The sequence below is a fragment of the Heterodontus francisci genome, chromosome 38, assembly GCF_036365525.1.
Source record: "Heterodontus francisci isolate sHetFra1 chromosome 38, sHetFra1.hap1, whole genome shotgun sequence".
NCBI lineage: Eukaryota > Metazoa > Chordata > Chondrichthyes > Heterodontiformes > Heterodontidae > Heterodontus > Heterodontus francisci.
In genome coordinates this window covers 6,266,129-6,282,860 of record NC_090408.1, presented here as the reverse complement: position 1 = coordinate 6,282,860, position 16,732 = coordinate 6,266,129, and the positions used below count along the sequence as shown (strand labels likewise).

At 46.3% G+C, this 16,732-nt stretch overlaps 1 protein-coding gene across 5 annotated transcripts in view; it reads left to right on the top strand.

The window, feature by feature from the left end:
* lrrk1 (leucine-rich repeat kinase 1) overlaps positions 1–16,732 on the top strand; it is a 269,006-nt gene that overhangs the window by 201,394 nt on the left and 50,880 nt on the right. For all 5 annotated transcript variants that reach the window (XM_068017674.1, XM_068017673.1, XM_068017671.1 and 2 more), the window contains 2 exons: positions 4,508–4,702; positions 9,221–9,372. In XM_068017674.1, the coding sequence (XP_067873775.1) occupies positions 4,508–4,702; positions 9,221–9,372 (347 nt within the window). The remainder of the gene's footprint in view (positions 1–4,507; positions 4,703–9,220; positions 9,373–16,732) is intronic.

The following is a 16,732-nucleotide window of genomic DNA, read 5'->3' as shown; positions in this document are numbered from 1 at the left end:
TCAACTCTCACCTGACCGCAGCAAGTGTGTTTTGGTATTGGAGTTTAACCACTTGGTGTTTGATTTATTAAATAAACAGACAGTGAGAGGTTTTCTTGTAGGTTTAAAACAATTATTTATCTATCAAAACACCTTATCCCAAAATTGTCGCAACTGCAGCCACTTACGCATTTGCTTGCGCGCCCACACAAACACACACAAGAGACAGGAAAAAAGGGGTAAGCAATTATAAGTGAGGGTGGGTTTCAGGGGAGATCATGGCAAACCTGTTGAATTCTCTTGGAAATCAGGTTCACATTGGGTACAGGCCTGAGGTGATTGTAGATTTCTCTCTTGGTTGAAAGTTCAGTTGAAGACAGTGGATCACTTCTAGTTCACTGCTATATAGTGTAGATGCAAAATTCTACAGCAGGACATGTGCCTTTTGGTTTGCTGGAAACAAGCTTCTGGATGCTGCTTTTTTTTCTGGAGTCTCTGTCTCTCTCTGTCAGTTGCTTGTTAAGGTAAAGCTGTGTTGCTTCTCACCTCTGGGTCTTCCCCATGGTGATCGCACAATAGCCCAGGATGTGGCTACTTCACACCTTCTTTATTTCAGAAGAAGACATTCAATTCTGGAATGTTTCAGGATGGGTTCAATTGATACCTCTTAGCTTTGAAGATTTTTCTTTGTCCCTCTCAGACAGTTTGAATATACCAGCATCAGGAAGCCAACCCGCAGCCCTTGATAACGACCCTCTCCCCCACGTCCCCCATTCCGCGAGACCCCTCCCACCCTGACCTACCTGTGGCCTGGATCCAGCAAAACTCCTGGGCCTTGGGTAGGTGCTCCACCGGCAGCAGCCACTGCCTCTGTGGTGGCGCTGCTCAGTAGAAGAGCTCTGGCCTCCAACTCCGAGAGCAGGGTTTCCATTGTCGGGATCCTTGATCCCGTGGAAGGCCCATCACTGTCCACTTAAGTGCCTAATTGGCAGGAGATTCGGAGGGCTTTCCATAGAACAGGCGACGTGGGATTCTCAGTGTCGCTTTTTCCGGACGTTGAGCTCCCCATCGCCAGGATAAAATGACTTTGACAAAGGTAAACTTTCCCTCCTTATCCTACTCAACTTGTCTGTGGCTTTTGACACGGTTGATCACACCATCTTCCTCCAGTGCCTCTCTGTCATACAGCTCCATTCTTATCCATATAATCGTAGCCAGAGAGAGAATCACCTGCAATAGCTTCTCATCCTGTTCCTACACTGTTAACCTCTGGTGACCCTCAAGTATCTATCCTTGGCCTCTTGGGAGGCGGGTGAGGCCATGAAGGGATTTGAAAACCAGGTGAGAATTTTTAAAGTTTATCCTTTAAGATGGCATTTGTTCTGCTGTTCTTGTGTTGTGCTAGAGTCAGCAAGGGGGAAAAGCTTTTCTAAGATTTACAGGAATTCCAGTTGCATCAACAGCCCAAGCACCACAGAGAATCTACACGTGTGCAGTTCATTTACTACCTTAACTTCTTTGGCCTCCTTATCTCGAGAGACAATGGATAAGCGCCTGGAGGTGGTCAGTGGTGTGTGGAGCAGCACCTGGAGTGGCTATAAAGGCCAATTCTAGAGTGACAGGCTCTTCCACAGGTGCTGCAGAAAAATTTGTTTGTCGGGGCTGTTACACAGTTGGCTCTCCCCTTGCGCCTCTGTCTTTTTTCCTGCCAACTGCTAAGTCTCTTCGACTCGCCACTCTTTAGCCCTGTCTTTATGGCTGCCCGCCAGCTCTGGCGAACGCTGGCAACCGACTCCCACGACTTGTGATCAATGTCACAGGATTTCATGTCGCGTTTGCAGACGTCTTTAAAGCGGAGACATGGACGGCCGGTGGGTCTGATACCAGTGGCGAGCTCGCTGTACAATGTGTCTTTGGGGATCCTGCCATCTTCCATGCGGCTCACATGGCCAAGCCATCTCAAGCGCCGCTGACTCAGTAGTCTGTATAAGCTGGGGATGTTGGCCGCCTTGAGGACTTCTGTGTTGGAGATACGGTCCTGCCACCTGATGCCAAGGATTCTCCGGAGGCAGCGAAGCTGGAATGAATTGAGAGGTCGCTCTTGGCTGACGTACGTTGTCCAGGCCTCGCTGCCATAGAGCAAGGTACTGAGGACACAGGCTTGATACACTTGGACTTTTGTGTTCCGTGTCAGTGTGCCATTTTCCCACACTCTCTTGGCCAGTCTGGACATAGCAGTGGAAGCCTTTCCCATGCGCTTGTTAATTTCTGCATCTAGAGACAGGTTACTGGTGATAATTGAGCCTAGGTAGGTGAACTCTTGAACCACTTCCAGAGCGTGGTCGCCAATATTGATGGATGTAGCATTTCTGACGTCCTGTCCCATGATGTTCGTTTTCTTGAGGCTGATGGTTAGGCCAAATTTGTTGCAGGCAGCCGCAAACCTGTCGATGAGACTCTGCAGACACTCTTCAGTGTGAGATGTTAAAGCAGCATCGTCAGCAAAGAGGAGTTCCCTGATGAGGACTTTCCGTACTTTGGACTTCGCTCTTAGACGGGCAAGGTTGAACAACCTTCCCCCTGATCTTGTGTGGAGGAAAATTCCTTCTTCTGAAGACTTGGACGCATATGAGAGCAGCAGGGAGAAAAAAATCCCAAAAAGTGTGGGTGCGAGAACACAGCCCTGTTTCACGCCACTCAGGATAGGAAAGGGGTCTGATGAGGTGCCGCTATGTTGAATTGTGCCTTTCATATTGTCGTGGAATGAGGTGATGATACTTAGTAGCTTTGGTGGACATCCAATCTTTTCTAGTAGTCTGAAGAGACCACGTCTGCTGACGAGGTCAAAGGCTTTGGTGAGATCAATGAAAGCAATGTAGAGGGGCATCAGTTGTTCGCGGCATTTCTCCTGTATCTGACGAAGGGAGAACAGCATGTCAATGGTCGATCTCTCTGCACGAAAGCCACACTGTGCCTCAGGGTAGACGCGCTCGGCCAGCTTCTGGAGCCTGTTTAAAGCGACTCGAGCAAAGACTTTCCCCACTATGCTGAGCAGGGAGATTCCACGGTAGTTGTTGCAGTCACCGCGGTCACCTTTGTTTTTATAGAGGGTGATGATATTGGCATCGCGCATGTTCTGAGGTACTGCTCCCTCGTCCCAGCACAGGCAAAGCAGTTCATGTAGTGCTGAGAGTATAGCAGGCTTGGCACTCTTGATTATTTCAGGAGTAATGCCGTCCTTCCCAGAGGCTTTTCCGCTGGCTAGAGAATCAATGGCATCACTGAGTTCCGATTTTGTTGGCTGTACGTCCAGCTCATCCATGACTGGTAGAGGCTGGGCTGCATTGAGGGCAGTCTCAGTGACAACATTCTCCCTGGAGTATAGTTCTAGGTAGTGCTCAACCCAGCGGTCCATTTGCTTGCGTTGGTCAGTGATTATGTCCCCTGAGTTAGATTTGAGGGGGGCGATCTTGATGGTTGGCCCAAAAGCTCTCTTTATGCCATCATACATTTCTCTGATGTTTCCGGTGTCTGAGGCCAGCTGAATATGACTGCATAGGTGTTGCCAGTAGTCATTTGCGCAACGCCTGGCTGTTCTTTGTGCAGTGCTTCTGGCTGCTTTAAGTGCTACGGATGTTAACTCGCTGGGGGCTTTCTTGTAGTTCAAAAGTGCAATGCACTTTGCGACTACCTTAACTGCACTCTGTTTTTCTAGCATTGTGACACGATGCCAATCATCCTGTCTATTCCTACTCTTACACAATTTATATTTGTGTCTCCTGGCCCTCTCCAATCTCTTTAACAGGAATAATCTCTCAATAGGCACACTATCCAGCCCTTCCATTATTTTATCCATCCTGGGTAAACAAACCTTACCTGATGTCAAAGCAGATGTGAAAACAATCAACGTTGTTTGAGGAAGGGCTTAGTAGCAGGAATAATCTCTGGTACAGGAACTAAAGAGTATCTAGAACAATAAGGATAAATAAAACAAATGTAAGAGAAACATTAATCCTATTTTATTTTATTTTTATTTATTTTATTTAGAGATACAGCACTGAAACAGGCCCTTCGGCCCACTGAGTCTGTGCCGACCATCAACCACCCATTTATACTAATCCCATATTAATCCCATATTCCTACCACATCCCCACCTTCCCTCAATTCCCCTACTACCTACCTATACTAGAGGCAATTTATAATGGCCAATTAACCTATCAACCTGCAAGTCTTTGGCTGTGGGAGGAAACCGGAGCACCTGTCGAAAATCCATGCAGTCACAGGGAGAACTTGCAAACTCCGCACAGGCAGTACCCAGAATCGAACCCGGGTCGCTGGAGCTGTGAGGCTGCGATGCTAACCACTGCACCACTGTGCTGCCATTATTTTAATATCTGTGCGAAAGGAATGGTGAAAAATTAAACATTTCTGTGACTGTGTAATTTGGAATTGATGAATAAAGTGTCAGTGAGCATGGCAGAAGTTTTCACACATTCTGACAAATAAATCTATGCTTTTTTTTTAAAAGGTTGACATGTTTTCATACGGAATGGTCCTGTATGAGTTGCTGTCTGGACAACGGCCAGTCCTTGGACAACACCAGGCGCAGATTGCTAAAAAGCTGTCGAAAGGAGTGAGACCTTCACTGGGAGCCCTGGAGGAAGTGCAGTTCCACAGAATGCACAATCTGATGTTCAAGTGCTGGGATACAAAACCTGAAAAGGTAAAGGGCCACAGGCAATGGGGCAGGAAGGTGAAAGGCCAACAAGGAAAGGACAGGAAGGTGAAAGGTCAACAACTTGCATTCATAATGTGCAGAAAACATTCCAAAGCACTTCACAGAGTGGAGAGAAAAAGTATAGCCATATATAAGGACCAAGCACCAAACCAGTTCTTGATGCCCAAGTACAAAGTTCAGGCCTCTCAAATCTGATGCAATCGGTGATTTTCCTCCCTCCCTCAGGAGCTAAGTCTCCCAATCAAATGACCAAAAACTTCAAAATGCATGTGGGTTCAGTCACTGCTGGCAGAGGACACTTTGGCTACCCCGCATCAACACAGTGCCCAGACCCTCTCCCTCAGGCTGCCAGTCCCAGCGCCCTCCTCGTTGTGTGGTTGCTGCAGCTACAGCAGCAGCCACCGGCCTCTGATTGGCCGGCGGCGGGGCCCTAAATCATACAGAAGGCCTGGCGCTGTCAAATAAGTGCCTGATTAGCACTAAATTTGGCAAACCTCCCGTACAAGAATCAATGTGGGGATCTCGGCATCGGTTTTCCCCACCACCTACACACAATTCTACCCAGGAGTCAGAGAGAGAATGTGCCTGAGGGAAAGTAGTGCCAGAGACCAACAGATAAAAATGGCAGCGGGAGTCAGAGAGAGCACTGGGAGAGCAAATGAACAAAAAAAAATCAAGGAGTGGCATCACTGGGAAACAGGTAGGTGTTTGGTTGTTCTGAGAGCCCCTAGATGAGGAGCATGTAACAGAAGGAGTTTGGGATCAGAGCAGCAGATCAGAATGTGTGTGAGCCTCAGGGAGCAAGGTAATAAAAAAAAACTAAAAGTATCGTCAGCACAAGGGAGGGAGCTGACTGCTGAGTTTTTTTTAAATAAGTGTTTCATAAATATTTAGTTTATTTCTGTTAAGTTTAATTAATCTAATAAAGGCATGACAGGGATCCTCAGTCCTATGGAATGCACATCCTGTAACATGGGAACTCCAGGGTACTTCTCGTGTACTGGACAACCACATGTGCAGGAATTGCTGTCAGCTGGAGGAGCTTGAGCTCTGAGTTTTGGAGCTTGAGTAGCCGCTGGGTTCACTACGGTGTATCGGCAAGGCTAAGAACTACGTGGATAGCACGTTTCTGGATTTGGTCACCGTGCAGTTTAAGGGTATGCAGGCAGAGAGGGAATGGATGACTGCCAGGTAGTGCAGGAGTCCCCGGAGTGCATCTCACCCACCAGTCAGTATTCAGTTCTGAATACAGGTGAGAGTGTTGGTTCCTCTGGGATGTGCAGCCAGAGGCAAGTCCACGGCACCACGCCTGGCTCAGATGTACAGGGGGCAGGAGGATGATTGGGAAAGCAATAGTGGTAGGGGATTCCATAGTTCAGGGAACAGACAGGTATTTCTGTGGTCTCAAACGTGAATGCAGGATGGTATGTTGCCTCCCGGGTGCCAGAGTCAAGGATATCACTGAGCGGCTGCAGAGCACTCTGAGGGGGGAGGGTGAATAGCCAGTAGTCATGGCCTATTTCAGTAGCAATAACATATGTAAAAAGAGGACGAGGTCCTGCAAGGACATTGGACCTGGCTCTGTTCAGGTTCACTCCGTCTGGCTTGTACAGGTCCTCTCTCCTCCAGAGCTGGACACAATGTCCCAGGAATCTAAAGCTCTCCCTCCTACACCATTTTTCCATCCATGCATTCATCTGCTCTACCCTCCCATTTCTATACTTACTGGCATGTAGCAGAGGGAGTAATCCAGAGATTACTACTTCAAAGGTCCTGCTTGCTAGTTTCCTTCCTAACACTCTCAAATCTGCCTGCAGGATAGTGATAGACTTCAGAGGGCATAGACAGGCAGATGAATGGACAGACACATGGCAGATAAAATTTAATGCAGAAAAGTGTGAAGTGATGCAGTTTGGTAGGCAGAATGAGGAAAGCCAATAAAAAATAAAGGATATAATTCTAAAGGGTGTGCAGGAGCAGAGGGACCAGGGGGTTTGTGTGCATAAATCATTGAAAGTGGCAGGGCAGGTTGAGAACGTGGTTAATAGAGCACAAGGGATCCTGGGCTTTATAAATAGAGGTATACAATACAAAAGCAAGGAAATTATGGTGAAACTTTATAAAGCACTGGTGCAGCCTCAACTGGAGTATTGTGTCCAATTCTGGAACCACATATTAGGAAGGATATGAAGGCTTTAGAGAGGGTGCAGAAAAGATTTACAAGAATGCTTCTGGGGATGAGAAACTTCAGTTATATGGATAGATTGGAGAAGCTTGGGCTGTTTTCCTTAGAGCAGAGAAGGTTGAGAGATTTGATAGTGGTTTTCAAAATCATGAGGGGTCTGGACAGAGAAGATAGGGAGAAACCATTCCTGTTGGCAGAAGGGTCAAGAACCAGAGAATACCGACTTAAAGTGATTGGCAAAAGAACCAGAGGCGACAGGAGGAAAAACTTTTTTACACAGCAAGGGTTATGATCTGGAATGCACTGCCTGAGAATATGGTGGTGGCAGATTATTTGTGGCTTTCAAAAGGGAGTTGGGTGATTACCTGAAGAGAGAAAATTTGCAGGGCCTCAGGGAAAAGGTAGGGGAGTGAAACAAGCTGAGGTACTTAAAAAAAACGAAGAAAATTACAGCACAGGAACAGGCCCTTCGGCCCTCCAAGCCTACGCTGATCCAGATCCTCTATCTAAACCTGTCGCCTATTTTCTAAGGGTCTGTATCTCTTTACTTCCTGCCCATTCATGTATCTGTCTAGATACATCTTAAAAGACGCGATCATGCCCGCGTCTACCACCTCCGCTGGCAACGCGTTCCAGGCACCCACCACCCTCTGCGTAAAGAACTTTCCACACATATCCCCCCTAAACTTTTCCCCTTTCACTTTGAACTCGTGTCCCCTAGTAATTGAATCCCCCACTCTGGGAAAAAGCTTCTTGCTATCCACCCTGTCTATAACTCTCATGATTTTGTACACCTCAATCAGGTCCCCTCTCAACCTCCGTCTTTCTAATGAAAATAATCCTAATCTACTCAACCTCTCTTCATAGCTAACGCCCTCCATACCAGGCAACATCCTGGTGAACCTCCTCTGCACCCTCTCCAAAGCATCCACATACTTTTGGTAACGTGGCGACCAGAACTGCACGCAGTATTCCAAATGTGGCCGAACCAAAGTCCTATACAACTGTAACATGACCTGCCAACTCTTGTACTCAATACCCCGTCCGATGAAGGAAAGCATGCTGTATGCCTTCTTGACCACTCTATTGACCTGCGTTGCCACCTTCAGGAAACAATGGACCTGAACACCCAAATCTCTCTGTACATCAATTTTCCCCAGGACTTTTCCATTTACTGTATAGTTCACTCTTGAATTGGATCTTCCAAAATGCATCACCTCGCATTTGCCCTGATTGAACTCCATCTGCCATTTCTCTGCCCAACTCTCCAATCTATCTATATTCTGCTGTATTCTCTGACAGTCCCCTTCACTATCTGCTACTCCACCAATCTTAGTGTCGTCTGCAAACTTGCTAATCAGACCACCTATACTTTCCTCCAAATCATTTATGTATATCACAAACAACAGTGGTCCCAGCCCGGATCCCTGTGGAACACCACTGGTTACACGTCTCCATTTTGAGAAACTCCCTTCCACTGCTACTATCTGTCTCCTGTTGCCCAGCCAGTTCTTTATCCATCTAGCTAGTACACCTTGGACCCCATGCGCCTTCACTTTCTCCATCAGCCTACCATGGGGAACCTTATCAAACGCCTTACTGAAGTCCATGTATATGACATCTACAGCCCTTCCCTCATCAATCAACTTTGTCACTTCCTCAAAGAATTTACTCTTACAGAGAGCTGGCATGGACCTGGTTTCCTCTATGGTGTAATCATTCTATGATCACAGCAGATTGCGTAAGAGCTGTAGAGCACGAGTAAGTGAGAGAGATTGCAATATTGGAGTATAAATAGAAATATGGACACAGGGACGCAGAAACATTAGAGGAAGAAGGAAAAGTGCCGAGGACCAGTTAGAGAAAGAGACACAATGTTTGTATCTGTGAGCAGCCCTGGAGATGAAAGTCTGGATTTTACTCCTTCACCTGGTGGATTGAGTGGGATTCCAGCTCTTCTATCCTGCCCCCACTTTCTTGGGTCAGGGTTCATCAATGATTCAGGGCGGTTCCATTTTGTCACTGTCTCTGCAGCTAACCCTCCTGATTTGGGTCAGGATTATATCCTTTATTTTTTTTATTGCCTTTCCTCGTTCTGCCTACCAAACTATATCACTTTACACTTCCTGCATTAAATTTTATCTGCCATGTGTCTGCCCATTCATCAGCCTGTCTCTGCAGGATAACAGAGCTAAATCCAGGCCCGATTGTCTAATGCCAAGTAAGCAGTTCAGATTTGTGATTTACGATTTTACTTTGACCAATGCTTGAGCAAAGAAAACTCTTCTGAATTGTGCTTTCCATGTGTTATTGTTTAGCGACCAGGAGCAGGCTCTGCCCTCAGACAGATGCAGGATCCCAGTTTTCCAGTCTTCATGTACATGCTGCAGTGCGGCGAGCAAAGGTCATTCTGCCCTTCTCAAGAACTGGAGCGTACTGTTATTTTCTGGGATGGAGAAGGAAACGACAGGTATGGTTCTGCCACTTCAGTATAACTTATCAGGGGATCAACCACTGCTGTCTGAATCAAACCAATTTGAAAAGGCTCAGCATGGGGCCATCATACCCCACTCTGGTCTGTCCAGTTTGGACCCATTGGGATCTACTCCGCCCCTCTGGTTTGTGCAGTTTGGAGGGTACATGGGGACACCATCAGGTACCTGGGCATAACTAGAAAGGAGGCACTGCTAGACCTGATTCTTGGGAATGAGGTGGGCCAAATGGATCAAGTATCAGTAGGAGATCATTTAGGAGACAGTGATCATTGTATCACAAGGTTTAGACTGACTATGGAAAAGGACAAAGGACTATCCAGAGTAAGAATAATTAACTGGGGGAAAGCCAACTTCAATGGGGTAAGAACAGAGCTGGGGCGAATAAATTGGAGTAAAAGATTGGCAGGAGAAATGGTAGCTGAACAATGGGTTACCTTCAAAGAGATGGTTGGGGCACAGTCAAGGTATGTTCCCACAAAGGGAAAAGATAGGGTAAACAATTCCAGAGCTCCCTGGATGACAAGAGAGGTAGAGATTGATAAAGAAGAAAAAATGTGCCTCTGACAGATGCCAGGTAGAAAATACTATTGAGAACCAGGCTGAATAGAAGGTCCAGAGGAGAAGTGAAAAAGCAAATAAGAGAAGCAAAAAGGAAGCATAAAAAGAGACTGGCAACTAACATTAAAGGGAATCCCAAAGTTTTCTATCGACATATAAATAATAAAAGGGTGGTAAAAGGAGGAATGGGGCCAATTAGGGGCCATAAAGGGAAGCAGAGGGCATAGCTGAGGTATTAAATTAATACCTTGCATCTGTCTTTACCAAGGAAGAAGGTACAATCCAGCAATGGTGAAAGAGGAGGTTATTCAGACACCAGAAGGTCTTAAAATTGATAAGGAGGACGTATTAGATAGGCCATCTGTACTTAAAGTGGATAAGGCACCAGGACCGGATGAGATGCATCCAAGGATACTGAGAAAAGTGAGGGTGAAAATTGCGGAGGCACTGGCCATAATTTTTCAGTCTTCCTTAGACTCGGGGGTGTTGCCGGAGGACTGGAGAATTACAAAGGTTACACCCTTGTTCAAAAAGCCCAGCAACTACAGCCAGTCAGTTTACCTTCGGTGCTGGGGATACTTACAGAAAGAATAATTTGGGACAAAATTAATAGTCACATGAACAAATGCAAGTTGATTAAGGAAAGCCAGCATGGATTTCTTAAGGGAAAATCATGTTTGACTAACTTTCTGCAGTTTTTTGAGGAGGTAACAAAGAGGGTTGATAAGGGCAATGCAGTTGATGTGGTGTACATGGAATTTCAAAAGGTGTTTGATACAGTGCCACACAACAAACTTATGAACAAAGTTATAGCTCGTGGAATAAAAGGACGGTATCAACGTGGATATGGAATTGGCTGAGTGACAGGAAACAGAGAGTAGTGGTTAATGGATGTTTTTCGGGCTGGAGGAAGGTTTGTAGTGGAGTCCCCCAGGGGTCAGTGTTGGGACCCTTGCTTTTCCTGATATATATTAATGACCTTGACCTTGGAGTCATACCTAGCACAAGGAAGATGGTTGTGGCTGTTGGAGGCCAATCGTCTCAACCCCAAGATATTGCTGCAGGAGTTCCTCAGGGTCGTGGCCTAAGCCCAACCATCCTCAGCTGCTTCATCAATGGCCTACCCTCCATCATAAGGTCAGAAGTGGGGACAATTTCAAAGTTTGCAGATGATACGAAACTTGGAAGCATTGTGAACTGTGAGGAGGTAGGTGTAGAACTGCAAAAGAACATAGACAAGTTGGTGGAATAGGCAGAGAGGTGGCAGACGAAGTATAATGCAGAGAAATGTGAAGTGGTTCATTTTGGTAGGAAAAACAAGGAGACACAATATAAAATAAAGCGTACAATTTTAAAGAGCATGTCGGAGCATAGGGATTAGAATTAGAACATTACAGCGCAGTACAGGCCCTTCGGCCCTCGATGTTGCGCCAACCTGTGAAACCATCTCACCTACACTATTCCATTTTCATCCATATGTCTATCCAATGACCACTTAAATGCCCTTAAAGTTGGCGAGTCTACTACTGTTGCAGGCAGGGCGTTCCACGCCCCTACTACTCTCTGAGTAAAGAAACTACCTCTAACAGCTGTCCTATATCTATCACCCCTCAACTTAAAGCTATGTCCCCTCATGTTTGCCATCACCATCCGAGGAAAAAGACTCTCACTATCCACCCTATCTAACCCTCTGATTATCTTATATGTCTCTATTAAGTCACCTCTCCTCCTCCTTCTCTCTAACGAAAACAACCTCAAGTCCCTCAGCCTTTCCTCGTAAGACCTTCCCTCCATACCAGGCAACATCCTAGTAAATCTCCTCTGCACCCTTTCCAAAGCTTCCACATCCTTCCTATAATGCGGTGACCAGAACTGCACGCAATACTCCAGGTGCGGTCTCACCAGAGTTTTGTACAGCTGCAGCATGACCTCGTGGCTCCGAAACTCGATCCCCCTACTAATAAAAGCTAACACACCATATGCCTTCTTAACAGCCCTGTTAACCTGGGTAGCAACTTTCAGGGATTTATGTAACTGGACACCAAAATCTCTCTGCTCATCTACACTACCAAGAATCTTCCCATTAGCCCAGTACTCTGCATTCCTGTTACTCCTTCCAAAGTGAATCACCTCACACTTTTCCGCGTTGAACTCCATTTGCCATCTCTCAGCCCAGCTCTGCAGCCTATCTATGTCCCTCTGTACCGTACAACATCCTTCGGCACTATCCACAACTCCACCAACCTTCGTGTCATCCGCAAATTTACTAACCCACCCTTCTACACCCTCTTCCAGGTCATTTATAAAAATGACAAACAGCGGTGGCCCCGAAACAGATCCTTGCGGTACACCACTAGTAACTAAACTCCTGGATGAACATTTGCCATCAACCACCACCCTCTGTCTTTTTTCAGCTAGCCAATTTCTGATCCAAAGCTCTAAATCACCTTCAACCCCATACTTCCGTATTTTCTGCAATAGCCTACCGTGGGGAACCTTATCAAACGCCTTACTGAAATCCAGATACACCACATCCACTGCTTTACCCTCATCCACCTGTTTGGTCACCTTGTCAAAAAACTCAATAAGGTTTGTGAGGCACGACCTACCAGTCACAAAAATGTGCTGACTATCACTAATGAACTTATTCTTTTCAAGATGATTATAAATCTAGGTGTATATGTGCATAAGTCATTGAAGGTGGCAGGACAGGTTGAGAGCGCGGTTAATAAAGCATACAGTATCCTGCGCTTTATTAATAGGGGCATAGAGTACGAGAGCAAGGAAGGTATGTTGAACTTGTATAAGACACTAGTTTGGCCTCAGCTGGAGTATTGCATTCAGTTCTGGGCACTCTAAGAAAGATGTGAGGGCACTGGAGAGAGTGCAGAAAAAATTCACGAGAATGGTTCCAGAGATGAAAAACTTCAGTTATGAAGATAGATAGGAGAGGTTGGGACTGTTTTCCTTGGAGAAGAGAAGGCTGAGAGGTGATTTGACAGAGGTATTCAAAATTATGAAGGGTCTAGAAAGAGTGGATAGGGAGATACTGTTTCCACTTGTGAAAGGATAGAGAACGAGAGGGCACAGATTTAAAGTAATTGGTAAGAGAAGCAAAAGCGACACGAGGAAAAACATTTTCACGCAGCGAGTGGTTAAGGTCTGGAATGTGTTGCCTGAGAGTGTGGTGGAGGCAGGTTCAATTGAAGCATTCAAAAGGGAATTGGACTGTTATATGAAAGGGAAGAATGTGCAGGGTTATGGGGAGAAAGCAGCAGAATAGCACAAAGTGAAATGCTCTTTCGGAGAGCTGGTGCAGATACAATGGGCCGAATGGCTGCCTCCTGCGCTGTAACAATTCTGTGATTTGTTGCCCATCTCTAATTGCCCTTGAGAAGGTGGTGCTGAGCTGCCTTCTTGAACCACTGCAGTGCATCTGGTGTGGGTACACCCACAGTGCTGTTAGGAAGGGAGTTCCAGGATTTTGATCCAGCAACAGTGAAGGAACGGCAATATATTTCCAGGTCGGGATGGTGTATGGCTTGGAAGAGAACTTGCAGATGGTTCCCACGCATCTGCTGCCCTTGTCCGTCTAGGTGGAACAGGTCGCGGGTTTGGAAGGTGCTGTCGAAGGAAGTGTAATGAGTTGCTGTAGTGTATCTTGTATATGGTACGCAGTGCTGCCACTGTGTGCCAATGGTGGAGGGAGTGAATGTTTAAGGTGGTGGATGGGGTGCTGATCAAGCAGACTGCTTTGTACTCGATGGTGTTGTGTTTCCTGAGTGTTGTTGGAGCCACACTCATCCAGGCAAGTGGAGCGTATTTCACCACAGTCGTGACTTGCGCCTTGTAGATGGTGGATATGCTTTTGAGGAGTTAGGAAATGGGTTTTTCGCTGCAGAATTCCCAGCCTCTAACCTGCTGTTGTAGCCACAGTATTTATATGGCCGCTCCAGTTCCATTTCTGGTCAATGGTAACCCCCCCAGGATGTTGATCATGGGGGATTCAGTGATGGCAACACTATTGAATGTCAAGGCAGAATGGTTAGATTCTCTTTTGTTGGAGTTGGCCATTGCCCGGCACTTGTGTGAAGCAAATGTTACTTGCCATTTATCAGCCCAAGCCTGAATGTTGTCCAGGTCTTGCTGCATATGGGCATGGGCTGCTTCAGTATCTCTAAGGAGTTGTGAATGGTACTGAACATTGTACAGTCATCAGCAAACATCCCCACCTTATGATTGAAGGAAGGTCATTAATGAAGCAGCTGAGGATGGCTGGGCCTAGGACACTACCCTGAGGAACTCCTACAGCAATGTCTTGGGGCTGAGATGATTGGCCTCCAACAACACAACCGTTTTCCTTGTACTAGGTATGACTCCAACCTGAGGAGAGTTTTCCCCCGATTCCCATTGACTTCAATTTGTCTAGGGCTCCTTGATGTCACACTCTGTTAAATGCTGCCATGCATTTTCCCAACGACTGATGTCAGGCTAACTGACCTGCAATTCCATTTTCTCTCTCCCTCCTTTCTTGAAAAGCAGTGTTACATTTGCCAACTTCCAATCTGGTGGGACTGTTCCTGCATTTATTTATTTATTATTTAGAGATACAGCACTGAAACAGGCCCTTTGGCCCACCGAGTCTGTGCTGACCATCAGCCACCCATTTATACTAATCCTACATTAATCCCATATTCCTACCACATCCCCACCTTCCCTCAATTCCCCTACCACCTACCTATACTAGGGGCAATTTACAATGGCCAATTTACCTATCAACCTGCAAATCTTTGGCTGTGGAAGTAAACTGGAGCACCGGCGGAAACCCACGCGGTCACAGGGAGAACTTGCAAACTCCGCACAGGTAGTACCCAGAATCGAACCCGGGTCGCTGGAACTGTGAGGCTGCGGTGCCAACCACTGCGCCGCATCTAAGGAATTTTTAATTTAAAAAAAAAAATTTTTTTTAGAGATACAGCACTGAAACAGGCCCTTCAGCCCACCGAATCTGTGCCGACCATCAACCACCCATTTATACTAATCCTACACTAATTCCATATTCCTACAACATCCCCACCTGTCCCTATATTCCCCTCCCACCTACCTATACTAGGGGCAATTTATAACAGCCAATTTACCTATCAACTGCAAGTCTTTTGGTGGTGGGAGGAAACCGGAGCACCCGGAGGAAACCTACGCAGACACAGGGAGAACTTGCAAACTCCGCACAGGTAGTACCCAGAATTGAACCCGGGTCGCTGGAGCTGTGCGGCTGCGGTGCTAACCACTGCGCCACTGTGCCGCCCCGATTTTGGAAAATCATAGCTAGCGCATCCACTATCTCTGCAGCTATCTCTTTTAGAACTCTAGGATGTAGGCCCTCAGATCCTGGGTATTTGTCAGATTTCAGTCCCTTTGTCCAAACTTGGACAAAAGAACAAAAGGTGAGGTGAGAGTGATTGCCCTCTGGGAAATCAAGGATTATTTCTGGAATGTTGAGACCAATACTGCTCAAGTGGCTTCTTGTTCTGACATCTAACAAAACACTCCCACTTATACAGGACCTCAAAAAAACCTCCGCACACTCGCCTGAAATCTCATAGCTCCGACTGTAACACGCTCCACACCATATTAACTAACGACAGCCCACCTCTCAATGGCACACCTCCTGGTTGACTGCTAACATCACAACCACAACCTGGTAACTGGCCCGAGCAGTGAAGTCCCAGGTTTCAACCACCCACCAAAAATCTGAACATTCTCAACCGCTTGAGGATGGGCCAGGGAAGATGTGGCCACTTGCTCCACAAGTGGAACCATGAGGACCAGATTAAATTGTGACTGTAGCCATCCAAGTCAGACCATTATCCGCATATTGAACTGTTGCCCTGAGTGATCCATTCCTGGTGGCATCACAACTATGTACACTGCATTAGCTGAAGCCTTTGAATGGATCAAACTATAACTGCTTCCCCGGCCATGTGAATAAATAAATGGAGAGAGACTGCAGAATGCTGCGATACAGAGAATCTGGGTGTCCCCTTACATGAAACGCAATAAGTCAGCATGCAGGTACACCAAGTGATTAAGAAGGCAAATGGTCTTTATTGCAAGGGGGATGGAGTATAAAAGTAGGGAAGTCTTGCTACAACACTACAGGGCATTGGTGAGACCAGAGCGAGAGAATTGCGTACAGTTTTGGTCTCCTTATTCAAGGAGGGATGGACTTGCATTGGAGGCAGTTCAGAAGAGGTTCACTAGGTTGATTCCTGGGATGAAGGGCTTATTTTATGAGGAAAGATTGAGCATGTTGGGCCTATACTCATTGGAGTTTAGAAGAATGAGAGGTGATCTGATTGAAACATATAGGCTTTTGAAGGGGCTTGATAGGGTAGATGCTGAGAAGATGCTTTCCCCATGGGGGAGTCTAGAGCTCAAGAGCACAGTTTCAAAATAAATACTAAAGTGTTTTTTTTCAAAATTAGTGTAATTTATTATTATTACGAGTAATTATTACTTTTTTTATATTGTAAGTAGTGGATTTTAGGGAATCAAGGTCCCTAGTGTAAATAATCTCAAATGTTTGAGTAAATTAAGGGTATGTCATGGCAGGGCAGCACAGCAGCGTTGTGTGCTCCTCCTGTGCAATGTGGGAAGTCAGGGACACTAAGTGCCCAGGGCGAACACATGTGCAGGAAGTGTCTCCAGCTGCAACTACTCGAAATCCTCGTTTCGGATGTAGAGCGGCGGCTGGGGACATTGTGGAGCATCTGCGAG